General features: G+C 39.6%; 1 protein-coding gene across 1 annotated transcript; it reads left to right on the top strand.

Annotated features, from left to right (window-relative positions):
* The first annotated feature begins 557 nt into the window (after positions 1 to 557).
* LOC134824472 (uncharacterized) lies at positions 558 to 8,174 on the top strand. The gene is made up of 6 exons (XM_063836376.1): positions 558 to 639; positions 936 to 1,125; positions 1,438 to 1,597; positions 1,806 to 1,835; positions 2,407 to 2,504; positions 7,017 to 8,174. The coding sequence occupies exons 1-6, from the start codon at positions 558 to 560 to the stop codon at positions 7,525 to 7,527; spliced, it is 1,071 nt and encodes a 356-aa protein (XP_063692446.1). The 3' UTR covers positions 7,528 to 8,174.
* The last annotated feature ends 8,027 nt before the right edge of the window (positions 8,175 to 16,201 follow it).

Below are 16,201 nucleotides of genomic sequence, written 5' to 3' on the forward strand. Positions count from 1 at the left end.
CTCTTAAAGTTATAAAGTGCGCACTCATAATTATTATGATATTTAGTTATATTCTGCGAGGGAAGGTTTCTGATGGGTCCCATGGTTTGTTGTGATTGTTTTTAATTTTAAAAAGTTTTACTACTGTTTGTAACCTGAAGTGTTTTACTTTTTCTATCGATTTTTTTCTATCATTAAACTTTTTTTCTATCAAAAACGTTTCTATCACAAACGTTTTTCTATCAAAACTTTTTATCTATCAAAACTTTTTCTATAGAAAACTTTTTATCTATCAAAACTTTGATAGGTCAGTTGCAGTAGTCAGTACTGATCCGAGCCGAATTTTGATATTCAATAAGCTAATAAGTAATCTGAGAAATTTGTATCATAATAATTTGAAAAACTCTTGGATCTTTACCTGTGATTGTTTTAAATATACATTTTTTTAAGCATTTTGCAGAATTCAGCAATGACACCAACTTCAGCAACTTAAGTAGACCCAGTTATAAGACTGCCCAAATTCACGTTAATTTATTTAGTTAATTAATTAATTAGTTAATTTTCACAGTAGGTAGGGCATGTCACAAGGCAAGGAGGAAGGAAAAATAGAACCTATAAATCCTTCCAATCATCTTAAACCAGACACTATCTGGCACACAGGTAATTAGATAATCCATTAATTGGATAGTTAGTTTTTTAAAAGATCTAATAACGAATAACTCAACATCTTTTGAGCAGAATCATTAATTAAGCGCTTATCTTCTAAAGATATGAAATATAACAGGATAATGAGTAGCTCATTTTTTGAGAAGAATTGTTAATTAAGCGCTCATTTTCTAAAGATATGAAATATAACAGGATAATGAGTAGCTCATTTTTTGAGAAGAATTGTTAATTAAGCGCTCATTTTCTAAAGATATGATGAAGGGTTAGGAATATAACAGGATACACCACAGGAGTAGGACCGCGCGAGGATCCCTCCCAGGACTACGACGACGAGCGGTACCCCGCGAAGAAACGGCGCGTCAGCTGCGGGATAGAGATAGTGAAATGTAATATTTGTGGGTACCACTTTGATAGTCCGGCTCAGCTGTCTGATCATTTGATACACCATGATTCAGATTACAGATTCAACCCCATTTACAAGTGAGTGAATGGAATTTAATTATTTTAGGAGCGTGTAATTCTACACTACTGTACTGGATATACCCCAATTATAGTCGACTATAATATGTACAACATTGTAATGTGTATTATTATACGTTGCACCCAAGAAAGCTTCTTGTACATTTTTAAAAAAAAACCTCGTCGGATATATAGAGTTTTATATAAACTTTGACTTTATTTATTTACTTATTTGCTTCAGGTAGTACTTTATTTATTTATCTATTTAAAAACTTATTTAAGCTATTACTTTAATATTAAATTAACTTATTAATTAATCTAACCCCCTCCCAGATGCTCCTACGGACAGTGCATGTTCCGAACTGACGACAGACCGCTAATGAAGCACCACATATCACGTGTTCACCTCAAATCAGACCAAGCCCTTATCAGTAAGAAGTACAGAAACAGGAAGTTCTTGAGACCCACTATCCTCTGTAGTACCTGTCCTATGGTAGGTTCTTATTATCTGTAGTACCTGTCCTATGGTAGGTTCTTATTATCTGTAGTACCTGTCCTATGGTAGGTTCTTATTATCTGTAGTACCTGTCCTATGGTAGGTTCTTATTATCTGTAGTACCTGTCCTATGGTAAGTTCTTATTATCTGTAGTACCTGTCCTATGGTAGGTTCTTATTATCTGTAGTACCTGTCCTATGGTAGGTTCTTATTATCTGTAGTACCTGTCCTATGGTAGGTTCAGTGATAAGCTGGTTTTCTCAGACTGAGTTATTTTAGAATTATCAGAAATTTTGGCTTAAGACTAGGTAGTACGTATATCTTACTATATATAAAGCGAGACGATATATATATATATATATCTGTGCCATTTTACTGACACCACGGCATCAACTTTAACGCGACTTTCCGCAAAAACCGTAAAAGATATACAACTGGAACTTTTTTGGCTGGGTCAAATGCTTTAATGGCTTTCAAATCAGCATGAAAAAATAAAAAATTGGCCAAGGAATAATGATTTTAGAGCCTAAAATTTGGACCCCCAAGTGGTGTCAAAAACGCCAATTAAATAGGTAATAATTATTTTAGTATTTTGAGTCTTGACACCGTTTAGGGTTATATTATACGGGTTCCTGCTAGTTAGACTAATAGGTATATTACTTATTCGGTTGTTTAAAATGTTAAAATATCAAAGATGTTTTCAATCTGAATTTTGGGTTGTTTTTGAAATTTCAACCACCATTTCACCACTAAATATCTTGCATTTCACCATTTCAACATTGAAATAACTCAAATATTCCGTTAGGTATTTGCTACAGAATCAGAGTTGTGGCAACACACACCAAACTGTAAGGAATACAGATGCCAGTTCTGCGGGCAACACTTCTGGACCATTGAAAAAAGGTATGCTATTAATTAATTAATTAATTATATGATTAACATGTTGTTAATACAACAATCTCACCTTTTGAAGTCAATCGTACTGATTAATTTCTGGTACAATTTGATGTTGGACTAAGTCATGTTTAAACATTTTAATGACATTCTAAATTGTACACATGTATATCCACGGGACACAATTAAACCTGAGCTCAAGTACTACTGATTGCATAGGAAATAACAGATAATGTTTCATTTCGCATACGAGATGTGTCGCTAACTTCTTTTTTTAAGTAGTCTAAATCTAGATCATGTATCGATATTTTATGTAAATTGAATTTATTCAAATAACTGCTAATTTATTCAATACATATTATGTAAATAGATACATTGACGACTTATTGATCATAGTTTACCTTAGTTGTTGCTGTTGTTGTTAAATGACTTACTGACTTAAGTCGGCTTCTTGGTCCGAGCAACTACAATTCCTCGCCACACGTCGCGGTCAAGCATAACAGATCTTATCTCTTCAACACAGGAAAGGCTGGTATCCTTCTTTAGCATGTCCAGAAACGTAAGGTGGGGCCTCCCCGGTCTCCTGTATCCATGCTGAGGGTCCCAGAACAGAAGTTGGTTTGCCAGAAGGTCGTCATGCCTGGCTACATGTCCAGCCAGTCTCATTCTTCTGGAGGCTATCATCGCTGATGGCTTGGGGATGTTGCCGTATAAATCACTGTTGTTGATGATTTGTGGCCAACGTATGTTCAAGGCCATCCGGAGCATTCTAGTGTAGCATCCATTGATCCGCTTAGTCATGGATTGGCTTATCGTCCAAGCTTCAGAGCCGTACAGGAGCACGGGCTCAACCGTTGCTCGAAAGACACGGATCTTTAAGTCCCTGCGCATTCCAGACTTCCAGGTTGTCTTTAACTGATGACAGGCCCCCCATGCCTTTGCTTTCCTAACATCAAAGTCCTTTTCCGCACTCATTATTCTGCTTCCAAGGTAGACAAAGTCATCTACTTGCTCTATCTCCTGCCCACTTGCTGCTTTAATGACGGTAGAGTCAGACTCAGAGAGATTGACTCTGATGTACTTCGTCTTACTCTCGTTGAGGTGAAGTCCAACGGAGTTAGCAGCCAGCTCCACACTGAGGAGAAGATCTTGCGCTTGCTCTGCGGTGTCTGTTGTCAGTGCAAGATCGTCAGCAAAGTCGACATCTGTCATCTTAACTGCTGGGTATCTCCTGCTTCTTCTGGGGTTGACAGTGAAGCCCAGATCTTTGCCTCTAAGTGCTGTTGTCATCACATAGTCAATGACAATCACGAAGAGGTAGGGCGCCAGTGTATCTCCCTGCATAACTCCAGCAAGTATAAGGAAAGCTTCAGTCAGACCATCCTCCGTGATGACTCGTGCCATGGTGTCCTTGTACATAGCATCTATCAGCCTAACAATGGGCTCTGGTATCCCATATGCCAGGAGTATCTTCATCAATATACCCCTATGAATGCTATCAAAGGCCTTCTTAAAATCGATGAACAAGAGAAGGGCGGTCAGGTTTTTGTCTCTAGCCCCCTCCAAGATCCTCCTTAGACACAGAATGTGGCTGGTGGTACTGCGTCCCTCCCGAAATCCGTTTTGGTTGATCCTCAGGATTTTCTCCATCGCTGGTTTGATTCTGTTAAGGATCATACGATTCAGGGTCTTACTAACAATGGACGTAAGAGCGATTCCTCTGTAGTTATCCACTTTAGTTAGATTTCCTTTCTTTGGCACAGGCACGATGTTGAGTTGCCGCCATTGATCAGGGATTTTTCCATCAACCAGAGCGCTGTTACAGAACTCTAGAATCAGGTCGTCCATGTCCACTCTTTTGAGAATCTCTGGAGCTATGCCATCATCACCATAGGCCTTACCCTCCTTGATCTGCTTCCTCGCCTCCGCTAACTCCTCCCTGCAAAACAGACCAGTCTCTATATCCTGCTGGGGGTGGATGGTTTGGATAACTATTTCCTGGTCAGGTACAGATGGTGGTTGACCCAGGAGCTTAGTGAAGTGGTCCTTCCAGCTCTTCAATCTCCCCTCTGCACTACCTCCATCAACCAGGCTGCATGGCTTGCTTTTCCTGCCATTTATGTCATTAATAAGGTCCCAACTTTCCTTATTCTTGCACCTGTCAGCAGCATCCTCAGCCCGCCTGATCCGAGAAACAAGAGTCTCCTCCTCAACCTCTTTGTAGCTCACTGCAAGTGCATCCTTACACTCCTTTACTACCTCTCTACTCTCCTCTGTAGGATTCTCATGATATGCGTCTTTGGCCTGAAACAGAGTTCTCCTCCTCTCCGATACCCTAGGATCTTGGGAGGGGTTGTTACGTTGCCTTCTTGGGATGGGCTTAAGCAACTTATGATTGGTTGCTTTCACGGCATCCATAAGCTTTCCGTACTGAATCGTGGGATCGTTCTGCTCACTAGATTCTTCCTCCAGTAGCATAGAGAATCTGTTTTTCACCTCCACAGAATACAAGGCTTGCAACTCCTTATTCTCTTTGAGCAGTCTGTAGTCATATCTTACTACTCTACTAGGTGCATTCTGGCACTTTCGCAGGCTGAGTTTGACTGAACTAACTACTAGACGGTGGTCCGACCCAAGAGAGTTAAAAGAATTGGAGACAACAGTGTCCTTGACTGAGTTACGCCACTTCTTCCTTATCAGGATGTAATCAATCTGACTCTTACTCAGTGTTCCGTCAGAGAGATACGTCCATAGTTTACCGGGACGTTTCTGGAATCGGTGGTTAGTTGCCTCAAGGTTTCCCTCCAACAAAGTATCCCTGAGAAGCGATCCGTTTCTGTTGGATACTCGATGCCAGTACCAACCTGAATCCTCCTCATTCAATCTGCTAAGATGGGCGTTAAGATCACCAACAACCAATAGCATATGATGGGCTGGTACCTCTCCTAATGCAGATCTTAGTCCCTCGTGAAAGTCCTCTGCCTCTTCATTTGATGCTGCTTCAGTGGGACTGTACACCGTTATTACTGTAAGCCGTGGGTTTCCATCAAAGGATATGAGAAAAATTCGCTTCCCAAACGATTTCATGAGACTCACTGCTTTGTAGGCCTGCTTGGTCAGCATAAACCCAACTCCACCAGTAGCAGCTTGTCGGGTGTTTCTCCAAGCAGGTGTGGTCACCAGGTGCACACCCTTCTCAAAACTCTGGATCTTGATCTCCTCCTCATGCACAATCCGGTGCTCTTGTACCCCTAAAACTGCAACTCTACTCTCAAGGAAGAGCGATGCTAACTCTATCCTCTTGTACTGTTCCCTAACAGTACGAACGTTCAGTGTCCCGATGAACGTTTTCCTACTACACGACACAACGCTGCCACTATTACTGCTCTTCTTTTCCGGTTCTGTACTTATCCTGTTGTGCTGTGTTGGGTACGACAGTACATCATCGCCTGGCCCTCCCAGATTGGGTTTTAAGCCAACCAAGTCATAAAACTGCCGACCCTCCACAAGATTCGTGTTAGGGGCTTTAACCCTAGTGCTGTTTAAATTCATCATAGTTGTTTTTCAAATAGCTAAATGACCCCATGGAGTCCCCTCCATGGTGGCAAATGGTCATTTCCCAAAGCCACGCTACCGGAACATTTGGGTTTGAACCGCAGGAACATCAACTTGAGTTGAACTTTTTATCAGACTTTAACCAATCGAACTGTCTGCTCAGGGTAAATGATGTGGTGAGTTCCTCTTCTTCTTCTTCTTCTTCTCCGACACTACCCGAAGGTAGCCACTCCTGTCCCTGAGCTAGGGGGGCTAGGGTGTCAGCATAAGCTAAACTTTTGCAGGAGCTAGCCCTCTCCCTGACTGCCCGTTACCCCGGGTATGGGGGGTCATCCTTTCCACCAGAGCGTGGTCCAATCATTTGGGTCGTAGTGGAAAGTCAGAGGATATAATGACCAACACCTCCAGCTGATGCTCCGCACCTCTCATCTTCAGAGGCTAGGAGTTCGAGAGACAACTGACGTTCCTATCTTGTCTCTCCGGGGGTCAGCTATCTACCCGTCGCCCATCCTGATTCTTGCCTGGAGTTCACCACCATCCATCGTCCAGTATCCAGTCTTCACCACGTGGAGGCATCAGGAGGACTTGTTGCAGAGAGGCTAAGGTCGACTTAATCGACTAGGTACTGACAGGGGGGCACTAGCGGGGTACCTCCGATTCACAGCCCTGGCTTTTATAGTGAGAGCACAGAACTGCTAGTCAGCGGTGATCTTTATGATCACCTACGCATCTACAACCATTGGAAGACCAAAAAAATAACTGACACAAATATGTATCGATAAATTGCTGTATAAAATTGGACTTTATTTAATTATTTATTTATTTGAAATTACAATCATATTCTTAACATAGACTATTGGTTTAAATGGTAATTAAAATGGTTATTCACTTAATCTAATTAAGTATTTAATTAGTTTACTCGATTTTGGTAAATAATCAACAGGTATTTGAACTATTTATCCTCAGGTATTCGCACGAGTTAGCGTACCACGAAGACGAGTTCGAGTATGATGAGGAGGAAGAAGAAGATAAACAAGAGGGGGCGGGAGAAACAGAAGATAGTGCTGAAACGGAGCATTCTGAAGAAACAGAACAGAGCACTGAACCAAGTGAGCTGCCAGAGCTGAAAGTAAAGGAGGAGCTGATAACAAAGCAGATAACAAAGCAGATAACAAAGCAGATAACAGAGCAGATAACAGAGCAGATAAGAGGGGAAGAGTCTGCTGAGGGTATTAATCCTGTCTCTACACCGGAACCGTCAGAAAAAGTCGGAGGGGAAGAAACGGAGGAAACTTCTGAAAGGGAAACAGAAAAAGAGATTGAAACTGAGAACACAGAGGTTGAGCTTAATCAATCTGAGGATGGCCTTAAGATCACGTGTGCTAACGAGGCCCAATCGCAGAAAGAGAACTTGTGTGAAAATTCAGAGAATATCCCAGACTCTGATGTTGTCACTGATCTAGGGGATGGTTCCTAAATTCCTATCATAGCGATCCTAATTCGTGAAATAGCAATACAGAGCTCAGAACCCAGTACATCACAAATATTGTGGTGCTAAATAAATTGGATTTTTGTGAAATAATTCATTAAAGATGTTCAGGAATGCAAAAGTTTGTGCATTGTGCAGTGAAAGGTCTACCATGATGAAGCAAATAAAACAAATACATGTTCAGTTTTGTTTTGTTTACGTTGAGATTAGTGAAATGTTGAATTATGAACGGTCATCTGGATCTCTGTTTGAAACGTTCATTTATATTGTCGAGCCTTTCAGCCTATTAAAATAACCTATGTTACAGTCACAACTAGCTTAATTCAAATTACATATTTTTGAAACAGTACCGGAATCAACACAGTCAAAAAATTAAACTGTTGAAATATTTTCAGAGCATTTTATGCATATTTTATGCATATTTTATGCATATTTTATGGTTAGTATTTCAATTTTTACTCTTTATCTTGTAAGCAGTATATTTACGACTTGGTTGTTGGTATAATAATTTAATTACAAAATTATTTCTCTCGACTTTCCTATTATCTGCTTTCCACCGGTGACGGAAGTGTTTTTGGAAGTATTTTGTTAACCGATGATGTTAAGATACTTGTATTGATGATAGGTTTATTAGCAGTACAGACTTTCTATTAGAACTGTTTGGGGACTGGTAACAAATCCTGAAGATCAAGTTCACTTGCTTGAAAGGGTCTACTTTCTGAGGTGGATGTAACGCGCTGTATACGATAATATCTGAAAAGTCCACATGAGTCGTTGTCTTGGATGCTGCGCGCATAACAGGCGCGCGTCAGTACGTGTGTATATGATACCGATTCAAATCATGCACGGTCGGCTCTAATATATCAATACTTATAGGCGGATTTAACACAAATACGTGATACAAGTGATTTAATTGTCCGACTGTGCCAAATGATGTATCACAGAATCAGGAATTACCAAGAAAATTTCCAAAACAAGGCTTTGGTGATCATGTGACGTGGGTACTGCAAGCAGAAATTTATTGAATAATGTAATATTGGACCAAACAATTGCTAATAGCTGGGGCCGGGACAGGCTGACCGCCCGTTTGTGAACTCTAAGTCTGGGTCTCCAGGTATTAGACTCAGAGTCTAGTTGCTAGTTTGTAGTTGCGTCGAAATTTGCCCCGCAAATTTTGTTGCGTGGATCGACGCGTAAAATTAGCATTTGATGCACTGCAAAAACTTAAAACAGCCATGTTAAATGTAAATACACTCGGTTCGGGTTAGTTTAATAAAGACACGCTTTATATAAAGACAAAGCCTTCAAATGAAAATAACTAAAGACGACAAGGCTTCAAAAGTGGAAAATTAAAAAGGCCAAAACACAAAACAGGTCTATAAAAATAGATATTATTTAAAGGTCACCCCACACTCTGACCTTACTTCTTCCAGGCAGCCCGCAGCAAATTTAAAAACGGCCGGTTGCGATGAATTAAAGACGGTGAAGCCTATAAAATCATGGTAAAAATTTAATACGCTGAAGCCTTCGCCAAAGTGCAGAACCGTTTATTATTTATATAACATATAACTAACTGAGTAATATAATATAAATATAATCTAAAACTAACGAGATTAAGTCCTAGTCCGTTTGCATGTGACGATGATATAAAAATAAACAACGTAGTAATAAATCCATTAGCAGTGTCACCATCACAGTCTCGCTAGGAATTTTTATGAGGTCTTGATCCTAGTACACATTAAATGTTTCTAAAAACGAATGTCTCCAGTCTCTTTGGATATGATGATTAATCACTCTACACTCATGTTGCAACTGTCACGTGAATTTTTTAACCTGTTCCCGGCCCTAGGGGCCCTGGTTGACTATTCGAATCCCTAGCCTAATACCCTCGATCTTATCTGATCCCGACCTTAACAGTTATGAGTTAACTCTAATATATACATCTATCTATATACATACAGGACGTGGGCCAAAAGTCAGTGGACATACGTTGGCCTTAATAGCTCCGCCGTGTTTCATATTTGAGAGCTGTTGCTTTGCAGATGGCATACTGTACTTCCTGGTTCGAGGATTCCGTCGTCAAAATTTGAAAATTCGAATATCAAATATTTTAGACCACGCCCGTCGCGTGATATAATAAACACCTATATTGTTTTCTCTGAACCTGCTGAACGCCTAATTTTTTTCAGAGACGGTAGATTATTAAATGTTGCATATGATCTAAAAACATGAAGAGATATGAGGCAAAACGGATTAGAAATGACGAATTTATCAAACATTTTCTGTATCTCATTAACTAAATTTACTGGGTGATTAAGTGACACCGTGACACGACACTTTAATTGGGCACCCTTAACAATTCCCATAATGTTTAACGGGGTGGTTAACGGGTTCGGGGGTCACCTAATCACGTGATTAGGTAGACCAGTCACCTGATCACACATAATGAATAAACTCGTTATGCTTCATATCTCGGTCATCTGGGAAGGCTACAGCCCTAATTTTTTCAGGACAAACGTAATTCGAATGGCCATGTATAGTATGTCTATATGTAGCAACTTTTTAACCAGTATAAAGAAATTAAAAATTTGCCAAGGAATAATAATTTTGGAAATTTGGACCCCAATAATATAAGTGGTGTCAAAATCACTAAATGAATAAAATAAAATATTGTTGACGTTATCTCCTGACACGGGACACCAAGTTTAAACGGGTTCCTGCTAGTACATTTTTGATTTGTGTAAACTTTAGCTTTTGTTAAATTCAATTTTTATCCAAATCTTGCCATGAAATCAAATATTAACGAATGAAATACGTTTACAGGGGGGGGGGGGGGCAGGGGGCCATCACCCCCCCCCCCCCCCCCCCCCCCCCATACAATCTGGTCAAGGGGCCAACAAAATTTTTCAATTTTTTCCTGGAAACTACTTTTGTTCATGTTTCATGCTACTCTGATCATTATGAGCCGAAAATATTTTTCGGTTTTCTGAAGTCCGGACTACATTATATTCGTACCTACATTCTATTTGGAAGGCTGTGTATGTGATTGGTTTCATATACAGGGTGGGCCAAAAGTCAGTACCCATACGTCGGCCTTAATAGCTCAGTCACTGAGTGCCCAATTTAAATACTTCTTTCTGGTATGACTTAGTACCACCACTGGTTCGAGAAATTTGTCAACTCGAAAAATATTCGTGTTCATTTTTTTCAAATGGAGGTTCATTTTCACATTTATTTGATAGTTTGGATAGTCAGATCGAGCTAAATATTATTGAATTGTGTTTGGCCATTCGAATTACGTTTGTCCTGAAAGAATTAGAACTGTAGCTCCTCAGATGAACGAGATATGAAGCATAACGATTTTGTTTATTACGTGTGATCAGGTGATTGGTTTACCTAATCACACGTGATAAGGTGACCCCGTTGACCACCCCGTTAAACATTATGGGAATTGTTAAGGTTGCCCAATTAAGGTGTCGTGTCACGGTGTCACATAATCACCCAGTCAATTTTGTTAACGAGATACAGAAAATGCTTGATTACTTCGTCATTTCTAATCCGTTTTGCCTCATGTTTTGAGATCATATGTAACATTTGATAATCTACCGTCTCTGAAAAAATTAGGCGTTCAGCATGTTCAGATTTTTATAGATTTATCAATATCATTTATAGAAAACGCAATATTTGGCCCACAGATTTGAAGGAAAATAGGCGAATTTGGTTTTCAGATTTAAAGGAAATGTGCAATTTGTCGCGGAGAACTGGATCTGAAAAAATTGCGATTTGTTGCGGCAAACGTGAAAAATCGTGATTCCGTATATGCTACAAAAATATTTAGAATTTAGCCGAGTCTGCTTAAAAATTTGGCCGAGTCTGCTTTAAAATTAGTCGCCGAAAAATTTAGTCTTGAGACTAAATGAGCATGAAATTTGGTTTACAACAATTTTAGTCAAAAGTTTGACTAAATTTATGGTAGACTAAATTTGTCGTTCTTAAGGTAACTAGCTTTACCATACTACGACTATTATACTACTACTATGGCGGAACCCCGGCGGAACTAAGTCCTAATCTACGTCAGATAACGCCCTCCATATTGATATATATCTCTGTCCCGCATCAGGGTTCGCAGTTCCTCTTTAGAGTTTGTCCCAACTTCCTCCAGTAACATAAACAAGTAGCTTTGTCTTGGTCGGGCTTGCTGTGCTCTATCATGCATAGGCTCCTATAAAACTAAATCACTGGCTAACAGTTCAGGATGTCTGATGCCATTTTTAATCTCCTGCTTCGTAACTTGTTTGACAGCCTTGGAAGGCTACCATACTAAGTTATATTGCTGACCTTGTCCTTCCAGTTCCATGAGATACCCAGCACCATACGTGCAGCATCTTTGTGTATGTCCCGTCCAAACTTTTCTCTTGTATTGTATTGAGCTTTGTCAGTGTCCAGGTTTCTGATCCGTAGAGCAGTACTGACTCACAAGCCACTATGAACAATCCAATCTTCAGGCTCTTTGAGTTTGAGAGTTTGGATTTCCAGATATCCTTCAGTCTATCACTATGCAGTAGGGCACTCCATGCTTTTCTCTTTCTAATTCTAACCCTTATCTCCCTATCTGTGCTCTCAATTCAGGAACCTATGTAGATGAAATCATTCACATTTTCTATTGCTTTCCCAGATCGACTTTGGAGGTCACTTATAGATCGATCCTCCTTATTCAATGTCATAACCTTGGTCTTGCCTTCGTTTTTGTGTAGCCCCACGCTCGTTGCCGCCGATTCTACTCAGAGCAGGAACTCGTTAGCCTTGTCCATGTCCTCAGATATATAAAGTGCTATATCATCTGCAAAGTCCATGCAGTCCACATCGGTGATGATCTTGGGCTCCACTCTTCTGCTTTTTCTACGTTCGAGAGTGAGTCCAAGTCGCTCCGCATCATCACCTATGGCTTGCCTCATACAGTAGTCGATGCCTATTGCAAAGAGGTAAGGTGCTAAGTTATCACCTTGTAACACACCTAGTGCTAGTATCTCGAACAATTCCGTTTCTCCGTCTGGAGTTAGGAATTTCAACTTTGGCCATTGTCTTCACTCTTCTCGTACATGAGCCGTATAAGCTCTACGCGTACGATTTTGACTGGAATGCCGTAAGCTTCTAGAATCTTGGACATTTTCCCACGATGTACACTGTCGAAAGCCTTCTTAAAGTCTACAATGCGAGCTTAAATACTTTGCTACAACGCATTTCTTCAAAAGTGAAGTGGGCAGATTGATCAACAGGGAGAGAAATAGGGCCGATTGATCAACAGGGAGTGAAAGAGGGTCGATAAATCGAAAAGGAAAGAAAGATGGCCGATAGATCAGAGATAAAAATCGAAAGAGGGCGAATAGACCGAGATGGAGAGAAGGGGAGAAAGAGGGCAAAAAAATCGAGAGGGAGAGAAAGATGGTCGATTGATCAATAATGGGAGAAAAGAGCCGAAACATCAATAGTGAGAGAAACAGGGGGAGGAAAGAGCTGAAGAGGTTACTCTTTCTATATTAGCGCAATACTTAAAATAGTAATACATGTACATTAACATACTGTACAAATATATTCCCACACGTGGAGCTCATCTTTGTCATTATAATAGCTCAACTTTCACATATCACATATAACATAACATTCCACAGGGCGAGAGTATACAGATACACAAGCTTTCAATTATCGAGCACGTGATACTTTTTAATATTGAGAGTTATATTATACCCTCCATCCTGTATAGCATGCACATATAATGCATATATATTATATAATGCACATATACGCGTGCTGCTGCAAAGAATCGCACTGACTGATCGCTCATGGGTTCATCAGATCACAATAATTGTGGTCATTGTCTCTCGTTCTCAGGTTTCACTAAATGCAGAATCTTGAGAATTATGGCTAACCCTGCCAAGCAATTTGCTGGGTCATTATACTAAAAGGGGGCTGATCTGCCACTTCCTCGACACTTGACACCCACTCCCGGGCTTTGTGTTTTCAGCCAGTGGGAGAGAGAGAGAGAGAGAGATAGAGAGAGAGAGAGAGAGAGAGAGAGAGAGAGAGAGAGAGAGAGAGAGAGAGAGAGAGAGAGAGAGAGAGAGAGAGAGAGAGAGAGAGAGAGAGAGAGAGAGAGCTAGAGAGAGAGAGAGAGAGAGAGAGAGAGAGAGATCAATAGATAAGTTTTAAAATCGTTTGTATTATTTTCATACTCGTGGTATTTTTATTTTATTACGTTGCGAGTGTTGCCCGCAGGTGTTGCTGTGAAAAAAAAAAACGCGACAAACATGTCATAGCATTACAATATTAACCACCGGTGCGTGGAGCACGCCAGTAAATAGTAAAACTGTAATACTGTAATATAATCTATTGGCTTGCTGTCACGTGAGTGCACTATAATATGTACATGTATCGGCCCATTTGCTCACACATCAAGCAAATGTTTAATTAATATAGGCGTCCACCAGCACAACTATCATATTACAAAATAGCTTGCACGTGGGCCACGTGACGCGCACTAAGCAACTGTCACGTGGTAGCTATGGCAGCGCTAAACGCAGCTTGATATGAGATCACGTGACACGCAGAGCAGCCCACGTGACACACCGCTCCCTCTCTCTCTCACATTGAGCATGTACAGAGTTGTCCTCGTATTGTATAGCTTGCGTTTGTGTTAACCAGTATAGAGTACATCAATACAAGTATACATATACAGTGTGTACACCTGCACAGTTACCCCCACAGTTGCCCTCACACAGCAATAGTTACCAAACTGTCACGTGACCAACTTGTAATCTAATTGTACGGATAGTTCATCAGGTAATTTGATAGCTACGTTTCCGGCTATCTCACCAGGCTGCACTGCTTACAACTCTGTGAATCACACAGTAGTGTGCGCCTTTAAGCCGGACACAATTTTATTTTTCTATCCTACCTCCGCAAGCATCCTACCCTCATTTGTTGTGTTGTGTAGTACAATATGTTGCTTTCTATCCTACAACCATTGTAGTGTTGTTGTGCAGTACATATTGCAATAGCTTTCTATCCTACCTCCATTGTAGTGTTGTTGTGCAGTACATATTTCTTTCGACAGAGCAAATTGGTGCAGAATATACTGCAAGCCTTGTGTGATTCTGTTTTTAGAGAAAGATTGGATAGCAGCGTTGAGTTTATTCCGTTATTTAGTATAATATACAGTATACAATTTTGCTGTGTATGTTGTTGAGGTATAGTTTCGCTGTGAGACTGTAATCTGGTGTGACTTCAGAGTTGTAATCGGTAAAATGTGTTACTTTGTATTTGGGTTTTTAGTTCAGCTTTTTCGGGTTGTTGCCCATTGCTAGCTCCTTATAAAGTTTAGAAGAGATAAGATGAAAATAATGTTATCCCCATTCCCCGTATAATGCAATCTACACAATTTGGCTGATTTGGCAGTTTTTGTAACCGTTCGTTTTTCGTCCCTATGTCTTAATTTGAGCTTTTACTCTTTTTATAGTTCGCGATTTAATGAGTGACACGAAAAAGTTTTAGAATCGTTAATTTTACGGTTGAACTTTCTAAACGTAAAAGTAGGTTTTGCACTTTTAAACCAGTTTGCAATTGTATTTATACAATTATTTATAAATTATTTCTGAACCGGAACTCCACAAAGGATCCTTCAAGATTGCACTCCTAAAACCACGCATACCTGGAATTTTATAGCAGCTTTGTTAGAGTTAGAGTTAGACCAGGCCCAGACCAGGAATTATTAACGTTTTGGTGTGAATAACATCATGATAATGATTATACCTTTATATCTGTACTGGTTACATGGCTATAGTTATACATTTTTATATAGTTATACATTTTATATAGCTGTACATTATTTACTAGAACACCGGCCGTGTTATTAACATCAACTTCCAGTTCAGCATCAAGATATATATAATAGATCTAGATATTATACACAATATGGTTATACTTATATATAGTGGATTATTACGGTTTGATATAGCTTTTATCAATGTTTGTACTGTCTGTATGATTATTTAACCTATTGATAAATGTCGAAATGTTTTAACTTTTTCCCGGCTCCCGCTACTTTAAAATAGAAATGACGTTATGTATCTTAAGTTCCTAACCCTCGTTTATGACTTTGACATTAAAGATGGAAAGTTACTGTCGAGAAGTTTAGTTTCAATAATCGAGGGGGAGAAAATCCGTCCTCCTTTCTGCTTTGTGGTTATCATAGTTCTAATTCTGGCATAATTGTGATAGTCCAACTTGTCCCTAATTCACGGTCAAACTCTTAAAAAAGCGGCGTATTTCGTTGAATCTGAACTCTCCCGTTAAAATAAATAACTCATTAATACTGAAAATTTGTCGACAATTTTGGTCGAAGAGCGTTAATGTCTTTTTAATTTTAATTGAATAACGTCACTTTCCCGTTAAATTTCGTTGTACGGATCGAAAATTCACAGTAGGCAGAAGCGTCTTGGACGCAATGTGATAAGCATCGCAATCAATGAAACTGACCGACATAATTCAAATTCATTATATAGCCAGTTTACTTACAGTAATATAAGTTACTGTATATAACTATAAGTAATATAATATAATAATGGTATTAAGTAATATAACTTACAGTTTACTTACTGTGACTTAC

Source organism: Bolinopsis microptera, chromosome 12 (assembly GCF_026151205.1).
Source record: "Bolinopsis microptera isolate Bmic1 chromosome 12, MBARI_Bmic_1.0, whole genome shotgun sequence".
Lineage (NCBI taxonomy): Eukaryota > Metazoa > Ctenophora > Tentaculata > Lobata > Bolinopsidae > Bolinopsis > Bolinopsis microptera.